Source organism: Aulonocara sp. 'chitande type north' Nkhata Bay, linkage group LG16, assembly GCF_057382095.1.
Source record: "Aulonocara sp. 'chitande type north' Nkhata Bay isolate Kocher_YH1m ecotype deep benthic linkage group LG16, A_spYH_male_GT1.1, whole genome shotgun sequence".
Taxonomy (NCBI): Eukaryota; Metazoa; Chordata; class Actinopteri; order Cichliformes; family Cichlidae; genus Aulonocara; species Aulonocara sp. 'chitande type north' Nkhata Bay.
In genome coordinates this window covers 9451554-9467712 of record NC_141359.1, presented here as the reverse complement: position 1 = coordinate 9467712, position 16159 = coordinate 9451554, and the positions used below count along the sequence as shown (strand labels likewise).

At 41.7% G+C, this 16159-nt stretch overlaps 2 protein-coding genes across 3 annotated transcripts; both read left to right on the top strand.

Moving 5' to 3' along the window:
- The first annotated feature begins 99 nt into the window (after positions 1-99).
- gjb8 (gap junction protein beta 8) lies at positions 100-3730 on the top strand. Its single transcript, XM_086266890.1, has 2 exons — positions 100-619; positions 1290-3730. Exon 2 carries the CDS (start codon positions 1323-1325, stop codon positions 2109-2111), a length of 789 nt encoding a protein of 262 aa, XP_086123016.1. The 5' UTR covers positions 100-619; positions 1290-1322; the 3' UTR covers positions 2112-3730.
- Positions 3731-4392: 662 nt separating this feature from the next.
- Positions 4393-10518, top strand: gja3 (gap junction protein, alpha 3). Of its 2 annotated transcripts, none has more exons than XM_086265763.1 (3): positions 4393-4526; positions 5080-5142; positions 6218-10518. In XM_086265763.1, exon 3 carries the CDS (start codon positions 6251-6253, stop codon positions 7676-7678), a length of 1428 nt encoding a protein of 475 aa, XP_086121889.1. In that variant the 5' UTR covers positions 4393-4526; positions 5080-5142; positions 6218-6250; the 3' UTR covers positions 7679-10518. The 2 variants fall into 2 exon arrangements, with proteins under 2 accessions (XP_086121889.1, XP_086121890.1); XM_086265764.1 differs by having other exon boundaries at positions 4432-4606.
- The last annotated feature ends 5641 nt before the right edge of the window (positions 10519-16159 follow it).

Below are 16159 nucleotides of genomic sequence, written 5' to 3'. Positions count from 1 at the left end.
CAACAGAAAGAGATGAGTGTTTTTGTGATCCTGATAATGAGGAGAAATTAAATAATGACATTTCACTACATATTTCTGGGCTGAGTGCTCTCTGCTGACTGCCACCATGTGCTCGCATAATTGTGACGGGTAAGTTCCCAAATCATAAGGAAACACATCAGGAGGGCTGTGAAAGATTTAAATTTCACACTGATATAGGTCCAATAGTGACAACCATACATCACACTCTGGGTGTTCTAGTGCAGGTTTGTGGCTCTATAAACTGAAATATTGTATTTATATTGTAAATATTTTATATGTATGTGTGTGTGGGCGGCGGAGGGCTCCCTTTTGTTATTATTAGGTGAAGTCACATTAACATTAAATGCCTGCGTAAAATTTAATTAGAGACTAATAACCCTGCTGGTTGGCCCCACCTCGAGCTTGGCCCCTCCCTCCCAGTTTGCAGGAGGGATGATGGATAATCGGTGTGCGCCTCACTCACTACTTATAGACAAGACAAGTCGAGTCTGTCCCAAACCGATTCTACTGAGACGCACAGAAGAGAACAGGACTGATTGTTTCCCCAGCTTGTTGGAAGCTTAAAAAAATCTGTTTAGGATAAACTCCACAAAAACAGGTGAGTTTAATTTCAATTCGATCTGCTAATGCCACCACAAAAAAGTGAAAATATATTTTAGAAATAATGTGTCGAATTTAGATATTTTAAAGTGTTAGCTCCTTGAATGCAGCTGCTTATTTAACCTGTGGGCCCCTTCAGTCTGAGTGCAGTTGGTTTAAGCTGGCAGACGTTGGTCTGAGGTAGACGCTGGTCTTCCCAATACTTTTCTGTATACTGTCAGAATGAGTTTGAGGCTCTTATTTTCAGGGAAACGAGTGGTTGTGTATTTTTAGATTTTTGTGGAAAAAATATTATTTTTTTAAAACTACAAATACATATTTTTTCATTTTGCTTGCAACATTATTTGGCTGCTAAAATGCCCTTTAATTGCATTAAAACCATAGATCCATACAGTTTGCTTTCCCGTCCGCTTTTTGACTCTGTAATGCCAACTCTGTTATACACCTTGTCATGTGTAGCCAGAAATGTAACCTTTCAGCCCTTTAAAAATTATTTAAAATCCCACAAGTCATCCACAATATATGCATCTGAAAAATAATGATAGTTTTCTAATTACACACACACTCGCACCTTTTTAACAACATAAATATGCCATAAAACAAGGCCTCCAGCAGGTGTATTTCTCCAGCACTTTTCTAGCCTTTTAACTTTCTGCTGAATTCCACAGGTTGTCTCAGCTTCCGGACTCCTTTTGGCCGCAATGAGTTGGGGGGCTCTCTACGCCCAGCTAGGTGGCGTCAACAAGCACTCCACCAGCCTGGGGAAGATCTGGCTTTCTGTCCTTTTCATCTTCCGCATCACGATTCTGGTCCTGGCTGCGGAGAGCGTCTGGGGGGACGAGCAGTCAGACTTTACGTGCAACACGCAGCAGCCCGGCTGCAAAAACGTCTGCTACGACCACTTCTTCCCCGTGTCGCACATCCGCCTGTGGTGCCTGCAGCTGATCTTTGTATCCACGCCGGCCCTGCTGGTGGCCATGCACGTCGCCTACAGAAAACGCGGTGATAAGAGGAACATGCTGGCCTCCAATGGCACTGAAAAGATGACAGATACTGAGCTGCAGACGCTAAAGAGGAGGCGTCTGCCCATTACAGGCACTCTGTGGTGGACCTACACCTGCAGCTTGTTTTTCCGGCTCATCTTTGAGGGGGGGTTTATGTATGCGCTCTACTTTGTCTACGACGGCTTCCAGATGCCCCGGCTGGTGAAGTGCGAGCAGTGGCCTTGCCCCAACAAGGTGGACTGTTTCATCTCCAGGCCAACTGAAAAGACCGTCTTCACCATCTTCATGGTGGCTTCATCTGCCATCTGCATGGTGCTGAATGTGGCCGAGCTCTTCTACCTCATTGTAAAGGCGGTCATGAGATGCATGACAAGGTCCAGCAGGAGGAAACACACTTACCCAGACAGCGTGACACGGGATAACAAGAAGAATGAAATGCTGCTGTCTTCTTCCACAGATTCATCCAGCAACAAGACCATGTGTTAGAGACAAGAGAAAGGTGTATACTGTAAATCCAACCTCACGAGTTGTGTCTACGTCTTGGTTACTGGGATTTGTCTCACGAGATAGTGAAACAGCTTTGGATCTGTATAGTTGGGGTTGACTGTAAAGACCTGACTGAGTTCTCCGAACAAACACATTGCCAGATAGTAACGTAAAGAGTAAAACAAGTGTCAAACACTGAGTGGTTGCAACCATTTTACTGTCCACAGTTGAAATTTGCTTGAACGTGGCGAAATCTGCCTGAAAAATGAGCCTACACTGACATCTAGTGGTGACAGTGGACCCTTAACGAGCACAAACGCCTTCACAACAGCCTGAGTGATCGATTTATCCGAGGAGAACAAATGAAGTTTTGAGAAGAGAAGCAGAGTATGTTTAGCTTTTAGCTGATGAGATTGATTTTAAGTTCACAGTACCTGATGTGATTACGCTTAATGAACAAGTCTGATTTTTCTGTTTTAGAATGAAATCACTGATCTTCGCTGTTTGATCAACTTCATAGGTTCTTTTTTTGGGGGGGGGGGGTTGTAAATGTTTCTTTACATGTGTTAGACGACAAAAAATTTCACACGTGCATACCATTTCATTCAAAAATATGAATAACGTATATGTTTGTACTGTATCAGATGGTTTTTCATCTACTGCCAGCAAGTTCAAGAATCCCCCTGAACAGATCATGCTGCACACATGTGAATTATTTTCTGTGAAACTGAATTCCAGACTGGATCTAATGTAAAAGAAGGCTGAAACCAGTGATGTGACACAGGAGTCATGATACTGTGTACTCTTTTAGGTGTTAGGATTTCATGTTTTTCAAGTTTATAGGGTGTAGGTTTAATTTACTTTGACCATTTCACATTCAGATAGGGTTCCTCCTCATTCACCTTGTGACTTCCAATCCTGCTTTTTTGGAAACACCAGAAGTCGCTCAGCCCCAGATCTGCTCCTGTGTTATTTGAACTTGCATTGTTTTTCTTGCAGTGTGTACTGACCCCAGCTGGCTGTATCAGCTTTCAGCATGTGCCTTATTTTAGCCACCAGACTAATCACTGCTAGGCACCGTGGCCGTGAAAATGTCTTTGTCCTTCTTCCATCCAGGAATAGCCAAGCGGGATCAGTCAGACTGTTCCAAAGTGTTGGTTAGACGTGTCGATTCCACCATAATTAAAAAGAAACCACAGTGAGCTGTATACTGATGTTACATAAGTGATGCAGCTGGGACCAAAACTAGTCTGTGTGCCTGCTCTGCACTGACCTTTGACTTCTAGCTTTCTGTAACAAGCCTAATGACATTTTCTGATGCTACATTTTTTTTTTTTTAACAGCGATGTACTTCCTCTTGTTTTTATGGGATAATCCTGATTATTCCTATTTCAACATGTTGTTATTGTTATTATTATTATTATTATTATTATTAATACAGTTTCTATTAGTCTGCCTTTAAAAGCAAACTGCACACTAATGAGCAAACAGCTTTCTAAGAAGAAATGATTAAATCTGACATTTTTTTATTATTATTATTTCACTTGCACTTTGATCCTTCAACTTGTTTTGCTCTATGAGACTTTTTTTTTTAATTTTTAAATAAATCGGTAAAAACAGACCTGTGTGCATTATCATTTATGTGCAGTTTTATTTACTTTACTGAAATATGGGATAAGTGGGGAATTTTTTTCCCACACTGGGAGAGAATCGTCTTGCCTTACACTCTCTGTCTTCTCCTCCACATTTTGCTCTTTATAACCACATATCAGGTTTTTATTAAGTAACGTTTGACTTGGACAGATTGTAGTGTGTCCACAGGATCGGCCTTTTAAAGACCTCGCGGCTATTTAATGTTGCCTGCCTCCTAAAATGAGTAACTATTACTATTTTTAGCACCCGGGGGTCATAATTTGGGAATGTTTCTAAACTTTTGGCAACTTTTTGCGCACGGTTTTGGGGAGGTTGGCAGGGGCGTGGTGTGGCCGGAGAGGCTGATGACTCTGTGGATTCACTCATGGATGGTCACGCAATGTGACAGCCCAGTCATGGCTGGAAATGAGCGGTAGCTCCGTTTAACCGAGCCTCATCTCTCCGACTCCGAGCCTCCTCCAGAAACTAACAACAAGAAAGAAAAAAGTTTCCCTTGCGCAAAGTAACAGGCACGGAGAGAAGTTTGTGCATGAACGAGGTTGCGAGGCCCGCATTAAAAAAAACGTGAGGAAAAAAATAGTTTGTCGAGCTGTCAGAGAAGTGACAAGTTGAGTGTGGGTGGGGGGTGGATCAGGGACACAGAGGGAGGGTCGCTTCAGCCGCGGGAGGTCCACACCGCTTTTCAACGCACTCCAGTGATGGCACCGATGATGGCAGATGGATTTGCGTTTCGTGTTTAAGTATGACATCTCCGCTTTAAAGGTATGACGGATAAACACCACCGTGGCTATTTTCTTGCACTAAAAAGGGAGTACAGTAAATGAAGAACGGCATGTTATCAGGTAATTAAGAGTTGCTTCAGTTTTACCGAACAAGGGGGGAACAAAAAGGCTGTCAAAGCTTAAAAGGAGTCTGGGGACTCTGGCACACTCTGCATTGTCACTCTGGCAGGTAGGGCTTTGTATTTGAACCCGTCTGTTACATTCTTCACCATCTGACACAAATGCCACAAGTAGCTGTGGAGCTGAGGGGAGTGAGGTTTTATTATTCTTTTAAGTTTTTGTGGGTTTGTCACTAATAAGTCATCACAAGGTCACAAATGGAAAGCACGACTTTCTGATTCTCTGGGTGTAACTGCTGCAGTTTCCCCCAATAAGTTTATATTGATGTCAGATAAATGGAAACAGTGTTTAAAGAGCCTGACCGTTTTCTGAAACAGCCAGCAGTGTTTTAATTTTCCACCAGAAGATTTATTTTAATGTATTTCTTACAAAGTCTTGTGAAAGTTAACATGTTGTTTTTTCCTCTCTTCTAGGTGTCATACATATTGTGAACCCTAGTCGATGGATTTATTACCTTTTAATACAAGAATATTTTAGTAAGTTTGCCCTCAAATGAGTGTGTGTGTGTGTGTGTGTGTGTGTGTGTGTGTGTGTGTGTGTGTGTGTGTGTGTGTGTGTGTGTGTGTGCGTTTACGCTGAATATGTTGCATGATTAGGGTTCAGTGTACACAACACTGTCTAAAAGGCCACGTGTTTGTCTTTAATAAGCTAGTCTCTGCATCTGAATTCGCTATACTTCAATATTAAAATGTAGTTTGAAACTTAAGCAGCTTAACTCTTTATCAAGCAAAAGAGCCAAACCCAAAAGCTTTAACGATGTGAGGATGTGGTGCTGCTTGGTAAAGGTGTCGGGTTAGGACTGGGGAAATATACCAGCTATTTTCTAATACATAAGCAAATAATTGTGATTAACCAGAGAATAAATAATATAAATCACTGCTTTCTTCCCTTTTTAAGGTTTTTGAGTTAAAAATAATCTGTAATTTACCATAATATATCACACAGATATTATACTAGACTTAATAATTTTATTTTTTTTAATCTCTTTTCATTCTGGTGGTTTTATTATTACAGTTGCAGTAGAGAGAGTGAGGGACGATGGTGTGTAGGATGTGTGTAGACGATGTCAGTTTTTGAGTGTGTGTGTGTGCGCACCCTACTAGACCCCATCTCTGTTTTCGAACATCATAATGTTGATCTCAGCACATGCCTGCTGTGCAGTGGAGCGAGCAGGTGAGAGAGAAAGAGAGAGAGAAAGGGAGTGAACCAGGGTTCAGTGACAGAGGTGGCCTATATGGTATATGAGCTGCTAAGAAGCAGCTGCTATTGATCTGTTATCTATTTGTGATGTCTGAACTGGCAGATTTCTTTAAGGACCACTTTCTGCTAAGTGCTTACAAAACAAAATGTCAAGCTTTGCTCCACGTCCTTGCATCCTCTTCTCTGATTGCATGTGCAGTGTTTTAAATGTGAGGGTAAGCCCTTGACACCTGTTGCACTGACAAATGTTAAGCTGTTCTAAAAATCCTAAGCACCTCTTTAACTTCCACTCTCTCTGCTTATTTCTCCTCTTTTTGCTATTTGGCGCCCCTTTCCTTTTCCCCACTCCAGCCTGTACTTTCTCCATAGGCTAATTCTTGAAGCATGGGCGACTGGAGCTTTCTGGGGCGGCTGTTGGAGAATGCTCAGGAGCACTCAACGGTCATCGGCAAAGTCTGGCTGACTGTCCTCTTCATCTTCAGGATCCTGGTGCTGGGGGCTGCGGCCGAAGAGGTCTGGGGTGACGAGCAGTCCGACTTCACGTGTAACACCCAGCAGCCCGGATGTGAGAACGTCTGCTATGACGAGGCCTTCCCCATCTCGCACATCCGCTTCTGGGTGCTGCAGATCATCTTCGTGTCCACGCCAACCCTCATATACCTGGGCCACGTGCTGCACATCGTCCGCATGGAGGAAAAGCGGAAAGAAAAGGAGGAGGAGATGCGCAAGGCAAACAGGCTCCAAGAGGAGAAAGAACTCCTGTATAGAAATGGTGGCGATGTTGGAGGAGGAGGAGGAGGAGGCGGCAAAAAGGAGAAGCCGCCAATCAGGGACGAACATGGCAAAATCCGTATCAGAGGCGCGTTGCTGCGTACCTATGTGTTCAACATTATTTTCAAGACCCTGTTTGAAGTGGGATTCATTTTGGGCCAGTATTTTCTCTATGGCTTCCAGCTGAGGCCCCTGTACAAGTGTGCACGTTGGCCCTGCCCCAACACCGTTGACTGCTTCATATCGAGGCCCACTGAAAAGACTATTTTTATTATATTTATGCTTGTGGTGGCTTGCGTGTCTCTTTTGCTGAATTTGTTAGAGATCTATCACCTTGGATGGAAGAAAGTTAAACAGGGCATGACCAATGAGTATGCCCCCGAACGTGAGTCGCTGCGCCGCGTCGACATTGCAGAGCCTGAGTGTTTGGCCTCGGCCTCCAGAACTGCCCCATCCAGCCCCAGCTACCCTCCCAACTACACAGATGTGACGGCGGGCAGCGGGGCGTTCCTGCCGCCCATGGGTCCAGCCGCCGTGCCCTCGGCCGCAGAGTTCAAGATGGACGACCTTCAGCAGGAGGAGTCCCTCCAATCCTCCCCCTCTTCCCACTACTATATCAGCAACAACAACAACCACAGGCTGGCCACACAGCAGAACTGGGCCAACCTGGCAACCGAGCAGCAGACTCGGGAGATGAAGGCCACCTCCCCTCCACCTTCCTCTTCTTGTTCTGCCACCAGCAGCGACAATGAGCAGCACCAAAGCGTCAATGGTGCTCTGCTCCTACCCACCAGCAACACCACCAGTAACACCAACATCACCAACGCGACTGCCAACGCTGCCTCCAGCGGCAGCAGCCCTGGCGACGCCTCCAACGCAGGCAGCTGGGATGGAGGAAAGAGTGAGCACGACGAAGGCCACGTCACCACCACAGTGGAGATGCACGAGCCTCCGGTAATGGTCAGCACAGACCCTCGGCGGCTCAGTCGGGCCAGCAAGAGCAGCAGCATCAGGGCCAGGCCGAGTGATCTGGCTGTCTAAATGCATTCAGCCCTTTCATGTCCCTTAAAGCCCTCTTGAATAACATGCCACTATCCTCACCCCAAACCCAGACACAATCATGAACATGTAATAAGCAACAAAACAAACAAACAAACAAAACAAACCATGAGACAGGAAAGCAAGAAAGTCAAGAGAATGTTTAGGGCAAATGTGAAATGACTGAACCACTAGCTGTCGTTGATTTAGTGCAATCGGTGAGTTGCAGAGTAGTTGAGGCAAGGTTTGGTTTTTCTTGATTAATAGTCTATATTTATGCACACAATATGTGACCATGCACTTCTACAAAGTCAGGAGCCTCCGGTAACAGCAATGGATGGAGTGAAAGACATTGTGATCTATTAATTTTACATGAAAATGGACACATCTCACCAACATGTTTGATTTGGGGAAAGGGGATCTTCTGGTGTTTCTCTATTTTTTTCCTTTTTGTTGAGCCGTGAGGACTAATTATTCCAAATGGAAATGGTCATTGAAGACTGGAAATTTTGAATATTTTTATCTGGAGGAAACAGAGATAGCTGATGTTAATGCACAGGGCACCGGATGTGGGCAACTTGATCATAAATCTCAGTCCACATTTTTATCTGTTTTCATTGTCAAACTTGCAGCACAAACGTGCACGGTGTGCTGCACGGCATGTCGGGAGACCCGGAAGCCATTCTGCGCTTCCTGAATTTTACTGACTTGACTTATTTGTCGTGTTGAGAGTAATTCATCCTCAATGCATTTGTACATGACGTTACATGTATTGTGTTCTGTGTAGTTGTGCATGCCAGCATGTGTAGCCCTACAACTCACCGATTCACTGACATATTTGCGTGGCAAAGTAGGCTAGCTAGGTTCTACCCATGATCCTATTAAAAAAGAAAAACAAAAGTTATAATGACATGGATCAGATAGGACGTTACTTTGGAAACTTTCAAAGGGTCCTGGGATTAAAGAAAAATAAGTGAAGCGTGGACAGGATATGGGTTAAAAATGCTGGTAAGTCTTTCTTGCTATGTCCAGAGTACATCTGGGTCTCTCTGAACACCGCATTGCCAGTAAACCGGGCACAAAAACAAGGAAAGTAGGAGTCCCTTACGCCTCCCTCTGTCAGTGTTACCTTTAGTCAACATATCTGAAAAGAAAAATGCTCTCAGCGAACTGCACAAATATAAGATAATGCCTTCAAAGGCTATAAAAAATGCATGCATGCCACTAAGTGGTACAAAAAAAACTTTATTAAGATTTACCTTGTAAATTCAAACGCTCAGCCTCCCAGAGCTCCAGAGTTACGTTTGTAACCATTTTTGTAAGATTGTCGGCAAACATTTCGGCCCTCAAACCCACTCCCACCTTTTTAAAAAACAGAAATCCCCCACAGCTAAAGATTGAGAGCAACTTTGGTCATTTTCTTTTACACTGAATTGAATTTTACTCATAAATTGCATACTTGTAGTAGTCAGTTTGTGATTGCAAAACAGCTATGACTTAAAAAAAAAAAAAAGAAAAAAGAAAAAAAGACAAGGTGACTGGCGTTGGGCGTCTCAGAACGCCGCAGGGTGCAGTCAGCCTCGACTGCTTCTATTTTGTTGTGTTCATCTTGATTCTTAGAGACCTTTAGAAACCCAAACTTTTAAACTGAACTCATCATTAGCCGCAGTCCTCTGTTCCTGTTATGTCTTTGTGCTGTTTGGTTTTGTCCACAACCCAGGCACTCACTTTCAAAAAGCTTTTTTAACTTTACATCAACAATAATCTGCTGTATTTCCTGTGAGTCCAACACCGGGGCAGAGTTCACACAGCAGCACTGTGTGAAAAGTTAACCATCTGCATTGGAGATATTGCACTGGTAGAGCATAACATCATAGCTGATTACTAATATGTCTGTAGGAACAGTACTTTTCAATGAGTTATTGTGTATTGGTTAATACACTGGAGTAGGAGCAGTGCAAAAAATGTTGTCTTTCCATTTGTCAGGGTGGTGGTGGTGGTGGTGGTGGGGTTACAGAATGATGGCACAGTATGGTTTGAGATTCTCAGCGCCCACAGGAGTATCATGTGTGATACTGTATCTTACTTATTTAGCTTCTTTCAGCGCAAATAGAGACTCGAAGAAGAGAATATATAAAATGCGTAGATTAAAGCTGCCCTTCCAAATCCATGGTTCCCATTCAAATGACAAAGACTTCTTTGATATCTGCATTTACAACTTGGTAGTTGGTAAAGATTTGCACATTTAGAAAACAAAACTACTTTTCTGCAGGGCTCATGTTGGTAGCAGTCGAGTGACAGGGAGAGAGCAAGACGCCAATCTTTATGATCCTCAAAGGGAAAAACATGTCTTAAACCAAAGCGCAGTCACTCTTCACAGAAAATGTATTATTAAAGATTTTATCTCAAGCTCAGATGATGATGAGAAAAAACAATACAGTGGCGGGAGAGAGAATAACAGCTGGGGTAATTTTCTGTTTGTTTACTCAGTATGTTCTCACAGAACTGTCGGGACTCTGGTTAGACGTCACATCAGATGGCTCCAATGTTGAGAGAATGTTAGCTGGGTAGCTGGCCCTTCCCTAACCCTGCATACAAAGCCCTGACAGGATGTTTTGTTCGAAGCCTGTGATCCCTGTGACTCCTCCAAACTCTCTCCTCTTATGTTTCATGCAGAGCATGATTTCTCTGGCTCGTCAGGGAGTCGGAACCATCTCACAATGCTCACAACAGCAACCTGTTTTCAGTGCTGTCTTAAATAAGAGAAGTGCCTTGTGTATGAATTATTTGTTTGTAAGAACAAGATGATGTAAATGTTCATTTACCTCAAATGTTTACAAAACTGTTACTAAATAAATTTTTTGTACCATATTTATTGCTCTTGTTTGCTTTACATGATGAATGAAATCAGAGCTGCAGGCTTCTGTAACTGTAACTTCGGTCGTTGCTGTGCTTTTTGGAAGTCGAATTTCCCAGAGGAACCCACCCGAGGGATTAATAAAGTTCTATCTTATCTTATCTTATCTTATCTTCAGTCTTGGACTGGGGTCATGGAGTGACAGAGGCCGTGATTTGTTCTATTTTTAAGATGACAAAATACAAATAATTAATAAAATACTTCATAGAGTCGCTTTGTGCTTTTTAGGTTTCAATTTAAACACATTTATTCCAGTCTGTCAGAACAAATGAATCTGAAGATCACAATCAGAGAGCTAATTATTAGCTGTTTGTCCAAATGTAAAATCACTTCCAGAGGCCCATTTCCGAATTACCTTATGTAACATGAGGTTTTGATAATTCTTGGTTAACTTAGAGAAACTTGGAGAAACACTTTTTTCCAAACTTGGACAGAAATGTCTTGTCATAATGGGACAGACAGCAAAACTGGAACCCAATGTTAGACTTCGAGGTTTGAATTTTGGGGGAAAGATTTCACGAGATGTTTACTTGCTAGGTAAACTTCCAGGATTTTTGCCCTTCCATCCACCCCCTTTTTTAAATTTAAACCTGAACAACACAAAAGTCATAAGATGACAAAAAGTAGGATAAATACACCCCCTCCCCCCAGCCCTCCCTTAATTGAACTGGTTTTATGGTGTAAACACAATAAAAAGTAAGACACTTTGTTTTTTTAACAAATGCAAATTCTACAAACTTTAAACTCAGTTTAATCAGAATTTTATCAGAAGCACAGTCTGGGTTTGATCTGCCACTTAACCTCAACAGCACTACATTCAGTTGTCACACATTACTCATCAAATAGACTCATTAGGCTGACATTTTTAAAAGTCATGGTCAGATGGAATTCATATATCTTCTAATAAAAGTAGAATGACAAAAACAAAATATGCATGAAGTCCAGAACTTGCTTTTTTTCAGATATTTTAATCCGCCGTCGTGAGTGCTTGTAGTTGGCTCAGTTATAAAGATCATAAGGATCATTCTCAAGTGTTTTCCTTTTTAGGCTATCCTCAGTTTTATGTATGTATGTTTTTTTCCTCCTCCTTTGTCATTTCCCATACTGCCGGCTTCCTGTTTGTTGCTCTTTGACATTCAACCCTCCGCAGTTCACTCCCTCACGCTGCCTTCCGACAGCAAATATTAAAAAGTGGCGCTGACTCAGAGTTACTTCATAACCACATCAAGAAATAATTAAAATGACACGGCTGTGTTAGTCTTGCACCTGGGAGTCAAACATCTACCGCAAACACTTTCTGCACAATTACAAGAACTGAGGATTTACAACACTGTGCGATGCATGATATTGATGGGTGGAATTTACAGCTCAGTGTGAACTTCCTTTGAGCACAGTGAGCAAACATACAAAGAGAAAAATGCGGACTTAACGAAATGTGTACTTCAAATACTTTTAAGTAAATGTGAAGGGATGCACATTTGGGTAAATGGAGGTTGTAATTAATGGCCTTATATAGACCTTTTTACATAATATTACTCAAATGATAATTATTTTACAAAGAAACTCCTTTAATCTCAGTGCTAAATTTTAGTGGTCCTGAATAATTTCTGAAGGATTAATAGTGATGTCTAGTACCCAATGAGAGCCATAGTACACACAGTGTTGGGGAGTAACGGAATACATGTACCGCCGTTACGTATTTAAAATACAAAATATGAGTAACTGTATTCCGTTAAAGTTACCGTTTAAAAAGGTGGTATTTAGAATACAGTTACTTTGTTGAAATAAATGGATTACACAGCAGTACTTCCCTGTTTCATATTGTCGCGGGTCAGGACTGTTTGGTTTTGTTTGACAGCTACGTTCTGTTGTTCCAGGCGGCAGCGTTGCGGTTGCCATGGTTACAGGGTGACGCTCTCTCTCTGCGTGTTTCCTGGGTGAGAGAGCACCTTTTTGTTGTTGTTGTTGTTGTTGTTGTGCTAAGCTAATAGGCAGAATGCAGAATGTAGCCTCATGGGCAGTGTAGTCCGTGTTGCAGGGAGAATGGACTGCCATACTCGTTATGTGTCTGTGAGCGCGAAAAGGGAGAAAAAGGGAAAGCACGAGCTGTCATCGAGCAAAAACGGGAGCTGGAAGCATGTAAATATAATAATAACCACTGCAGTCAAGAAGAGTGCCTGACGAGCCCAGTTGTAAATAAGCTATTAAGACTCGACTGTACGCTGTGTTCGTGTTTTCCTCCGAAACAATAAGTTCCGTTGGAGCAGCCTTTCAACGCCTCTCTCTGTCTCTCGCAAGCAAACTTGACCCAGACAACAAAGTAAAGCTAGTTTTCGGCTACGAGCCGACAGGGACCCCGCCGTATTAGTCAGAGGTCCTTTACTACAGTTCGGAGCCGCGGACCTTCAGTAACAGTAATAAATCACACAGCAATAGTACATTCACGTAGTTGTAAACAGCATGATAATATGTTAAGTAATCCAAAGTATTCGGAATACGTTACTCTCATTGAGTAACGTAACGGAATACATTACAAAATACATTTTGGGGCATGTAATCTGTAATCTGTAGTGGAATACATTTTAAAAGTAACCTTCCCAACACTGAGTACACATGTCAGTTTCTAAAAGCTTAGCCTAAGGCATAATTATATTAAATAATGATATATTGATGATATTTAAAAGCTTTAGTCATAGAATAAAAGCTGAATTGTTTATTTGGGACTCGTGTCAACTAAAAAAACAACAAGAGACATCCTCAAATCTGCCTGTGACATTAGCAAAAATCTGCCTAATGGGGTGGTTTTGCCACACAGCAGTTGTCCAGTGAGAATTTTGGATAAAAATCTTTATATTTGATCAATCTATTGTAATAAAATAAGCAAATTCACATGTCTTTTAAAATTTTTAAAAACATTTGAACATTTAAGGTTATAAAAAGGTCTGACACCCACACAAATTTCTTTAACGTACAGCTTTACCTACATATAAACATGTCTTTTAATATTAATATGAATCTATCTACATTATATGGAAATGTAAATGATATTCCTGTTTCATTGTGTGTACTTATCTGTAAACCATGTAATCAGTAAAATCCTTTGGTGGAGACCGTATTAGATTGTTGGATGGTGCTTTGTGTGTCTCTTACGCTTAACCTTTTTCTTATTGTCTTCTAACTGGCAAACAGAGGATGCAGTCTAGTAGAGTTGTTGTAATAAAACTTCCTTGACGTTAAAGGTCTGTTTGTTCAGTGTCAACATCTTTGATCGGGTCTGTGAAACTCAGAACCATCAACCAAACTAAAACTGTGACAATGGTGAAACGTTTTCTCCTATAGGAGGTCATTCTGATTGCAACCACCCCACCTTAAACAGCTGATGGATAATTTGCAGTGACTGCTGAGTAGGAAACCTTTCTAAAGGGGCCCCACTCCAGCTTTGTGCAGCAGCTCATTGTCTTACTCGGGCTCACTATGAATTCAAACTGTAAATGTAAAGTTTTACAGCTCGATTTGAAGTTATTTTCGATACTGATGTTAGTATTTTCAGCTATTTCTCTATTTCATCACCGTGGCTGGCTCAGTTAGCATTACCTCTGCTCGCTGGGCTCAGACTGGACCTTTGGTAGTTATTATATACACACATGATTCATATTCTTAATGCTACAGTGTTTTATGTATTATTTAATAAATATTAGTCAATGTCTGTAATAATATCAAACTGGATTGAAACTAGTGTTGCTGAAGCATTGCAGCTAAATGTTGCCAAATCAGCTGTATATTTTGCTTACATGTCCTCTTCCTCCTTCCACAAGTGCAGTCGTGTTGCAGGCTACAATCAGTCTGTTCTGATGCCAAACCAAGCAGCAACCTCAGGCTGACAAATTAAAGTGCCAAAGAGCTTTATAGTTCATGTTTCCTTTTGCATAACAACTCTGCGGGGGGTGAAGTTTGCTACCTGAACGCTCGAGTTAACTGACAGGTGTCCAGATGCAGGCATCTATAGACTGAACTGGATCTCTCCATCATGTTTGTGCCTTTTGAAGCATTTTATTGATACAACCTGCTGAGAGCAGGAGTGCCCCCAGAATCTTTTCACAGGGGTGGAACACCAAAAACAGAATTGCTGTTTTCAAATTTAGGTTACATGAAAAATATGACAAAAAAGACAGAAAGAGAATAATGATATAAATAGTTTATTTCCTGCTATTAACGTTGATATCACTGAAAATAGGTACATATAAAAACCAAATAAGATTTGGAAATCTAGAATAATCTGCTTTAATTGGCTGAATGATTGATTGACTGGAGGTCCCAACCACTGCTTTAATGATTCTCAGCAGAGGTGAGCAGAAGCATCTTGAGAGTCACTCTCCCAGAATGGAGTCAACTTTAAGAGCAAAACTTGGCCAGGAAAGACAAATAAATATTAGAACATGCAAGAGTGTGAGCGGTCATCCCGGTCAGGGATTTGAACCAGGTTTTCTGCAATTTTATTAAATTACTACCAACATAGGACTGTCTTGCCGGTTAGGGTGGCCAGGAAATTTTGAATGGTGGCCAGTGCCCCACCTGACTGTGTGTGGTGTGTATTTCAGTTTGGGTGAGTGAAATTGTAGTAATTTCTTAGACTTTTACTTAAGCATTCATCTTAATAACATTAATAATTAGGATTAATCAGCAGATATGTAAGAGTGCAATGCACCCCTACTGTACAGTGATGCAGCTTTCTAACAAATCTTGCTAGTGTTAGCTGATAACATTCTTTCTAATCTGTTGTCTAAATATGGTCACTTCTAGCTCCACAAACACAGAAGCCAAAAAAGCTACGTTTCATCATGATGGAGAGGCCAAAACCAACAGGTGATATCACCTTGGTAACAATCTCCTAGGTGGTTGCATGTCAAACAAGCGTTTTGCCCACAGACTGCTGTAACAGAGATGTCTGTAAAGTAGTTGATGCGACACTTCTATCTGCAATCAAAACAGTGCTTTTTATTTTGTTATGAACTTTTAAGTAATGGAGGTTTCAAATATGCAAAAGCACACTAGCATAGAGAAAAGTTAGTTTTTTCATGATGAGCGAGGTCAACACTAATGAGACTATAAGAGATTAGACTACATTTTCTAAGCCCCAATGTTTTCTTGGCGCAGCATATTTCTTCATATGCATATCTGTAAGATGCAAATCCAAAGCATCTTTTTTTTTCATTGTAAACACAAGCTCTGCAAGGTCAGTTATGTTGCAGACATAGTTTACTAGTCTCTTTTCTTTAGCTGTGAAAGGACTCCAAAAACCTCAATAAGTAAGAAAATGAGCACTGGGTTACTTAGTGCAGAAATCTGGCAGTGTGTCTAACAGGGGAGTGCAGTACATGAGTGCTGCGCTCTTGGGTCCAGTGGCTGAAGAGTGATGGGAGATAGATGATCTTTTGGCACGACTAACAGGAGGCCTCAACCCATCACTCACCAGTGGCTTTGTTTCCACTTCAGGGCCAAACATTCGTAGCAGGATTCATTTGATTCACGTTGTTCCTGTTTTTGTGTCTGTTCTTCTGTAGATCAAG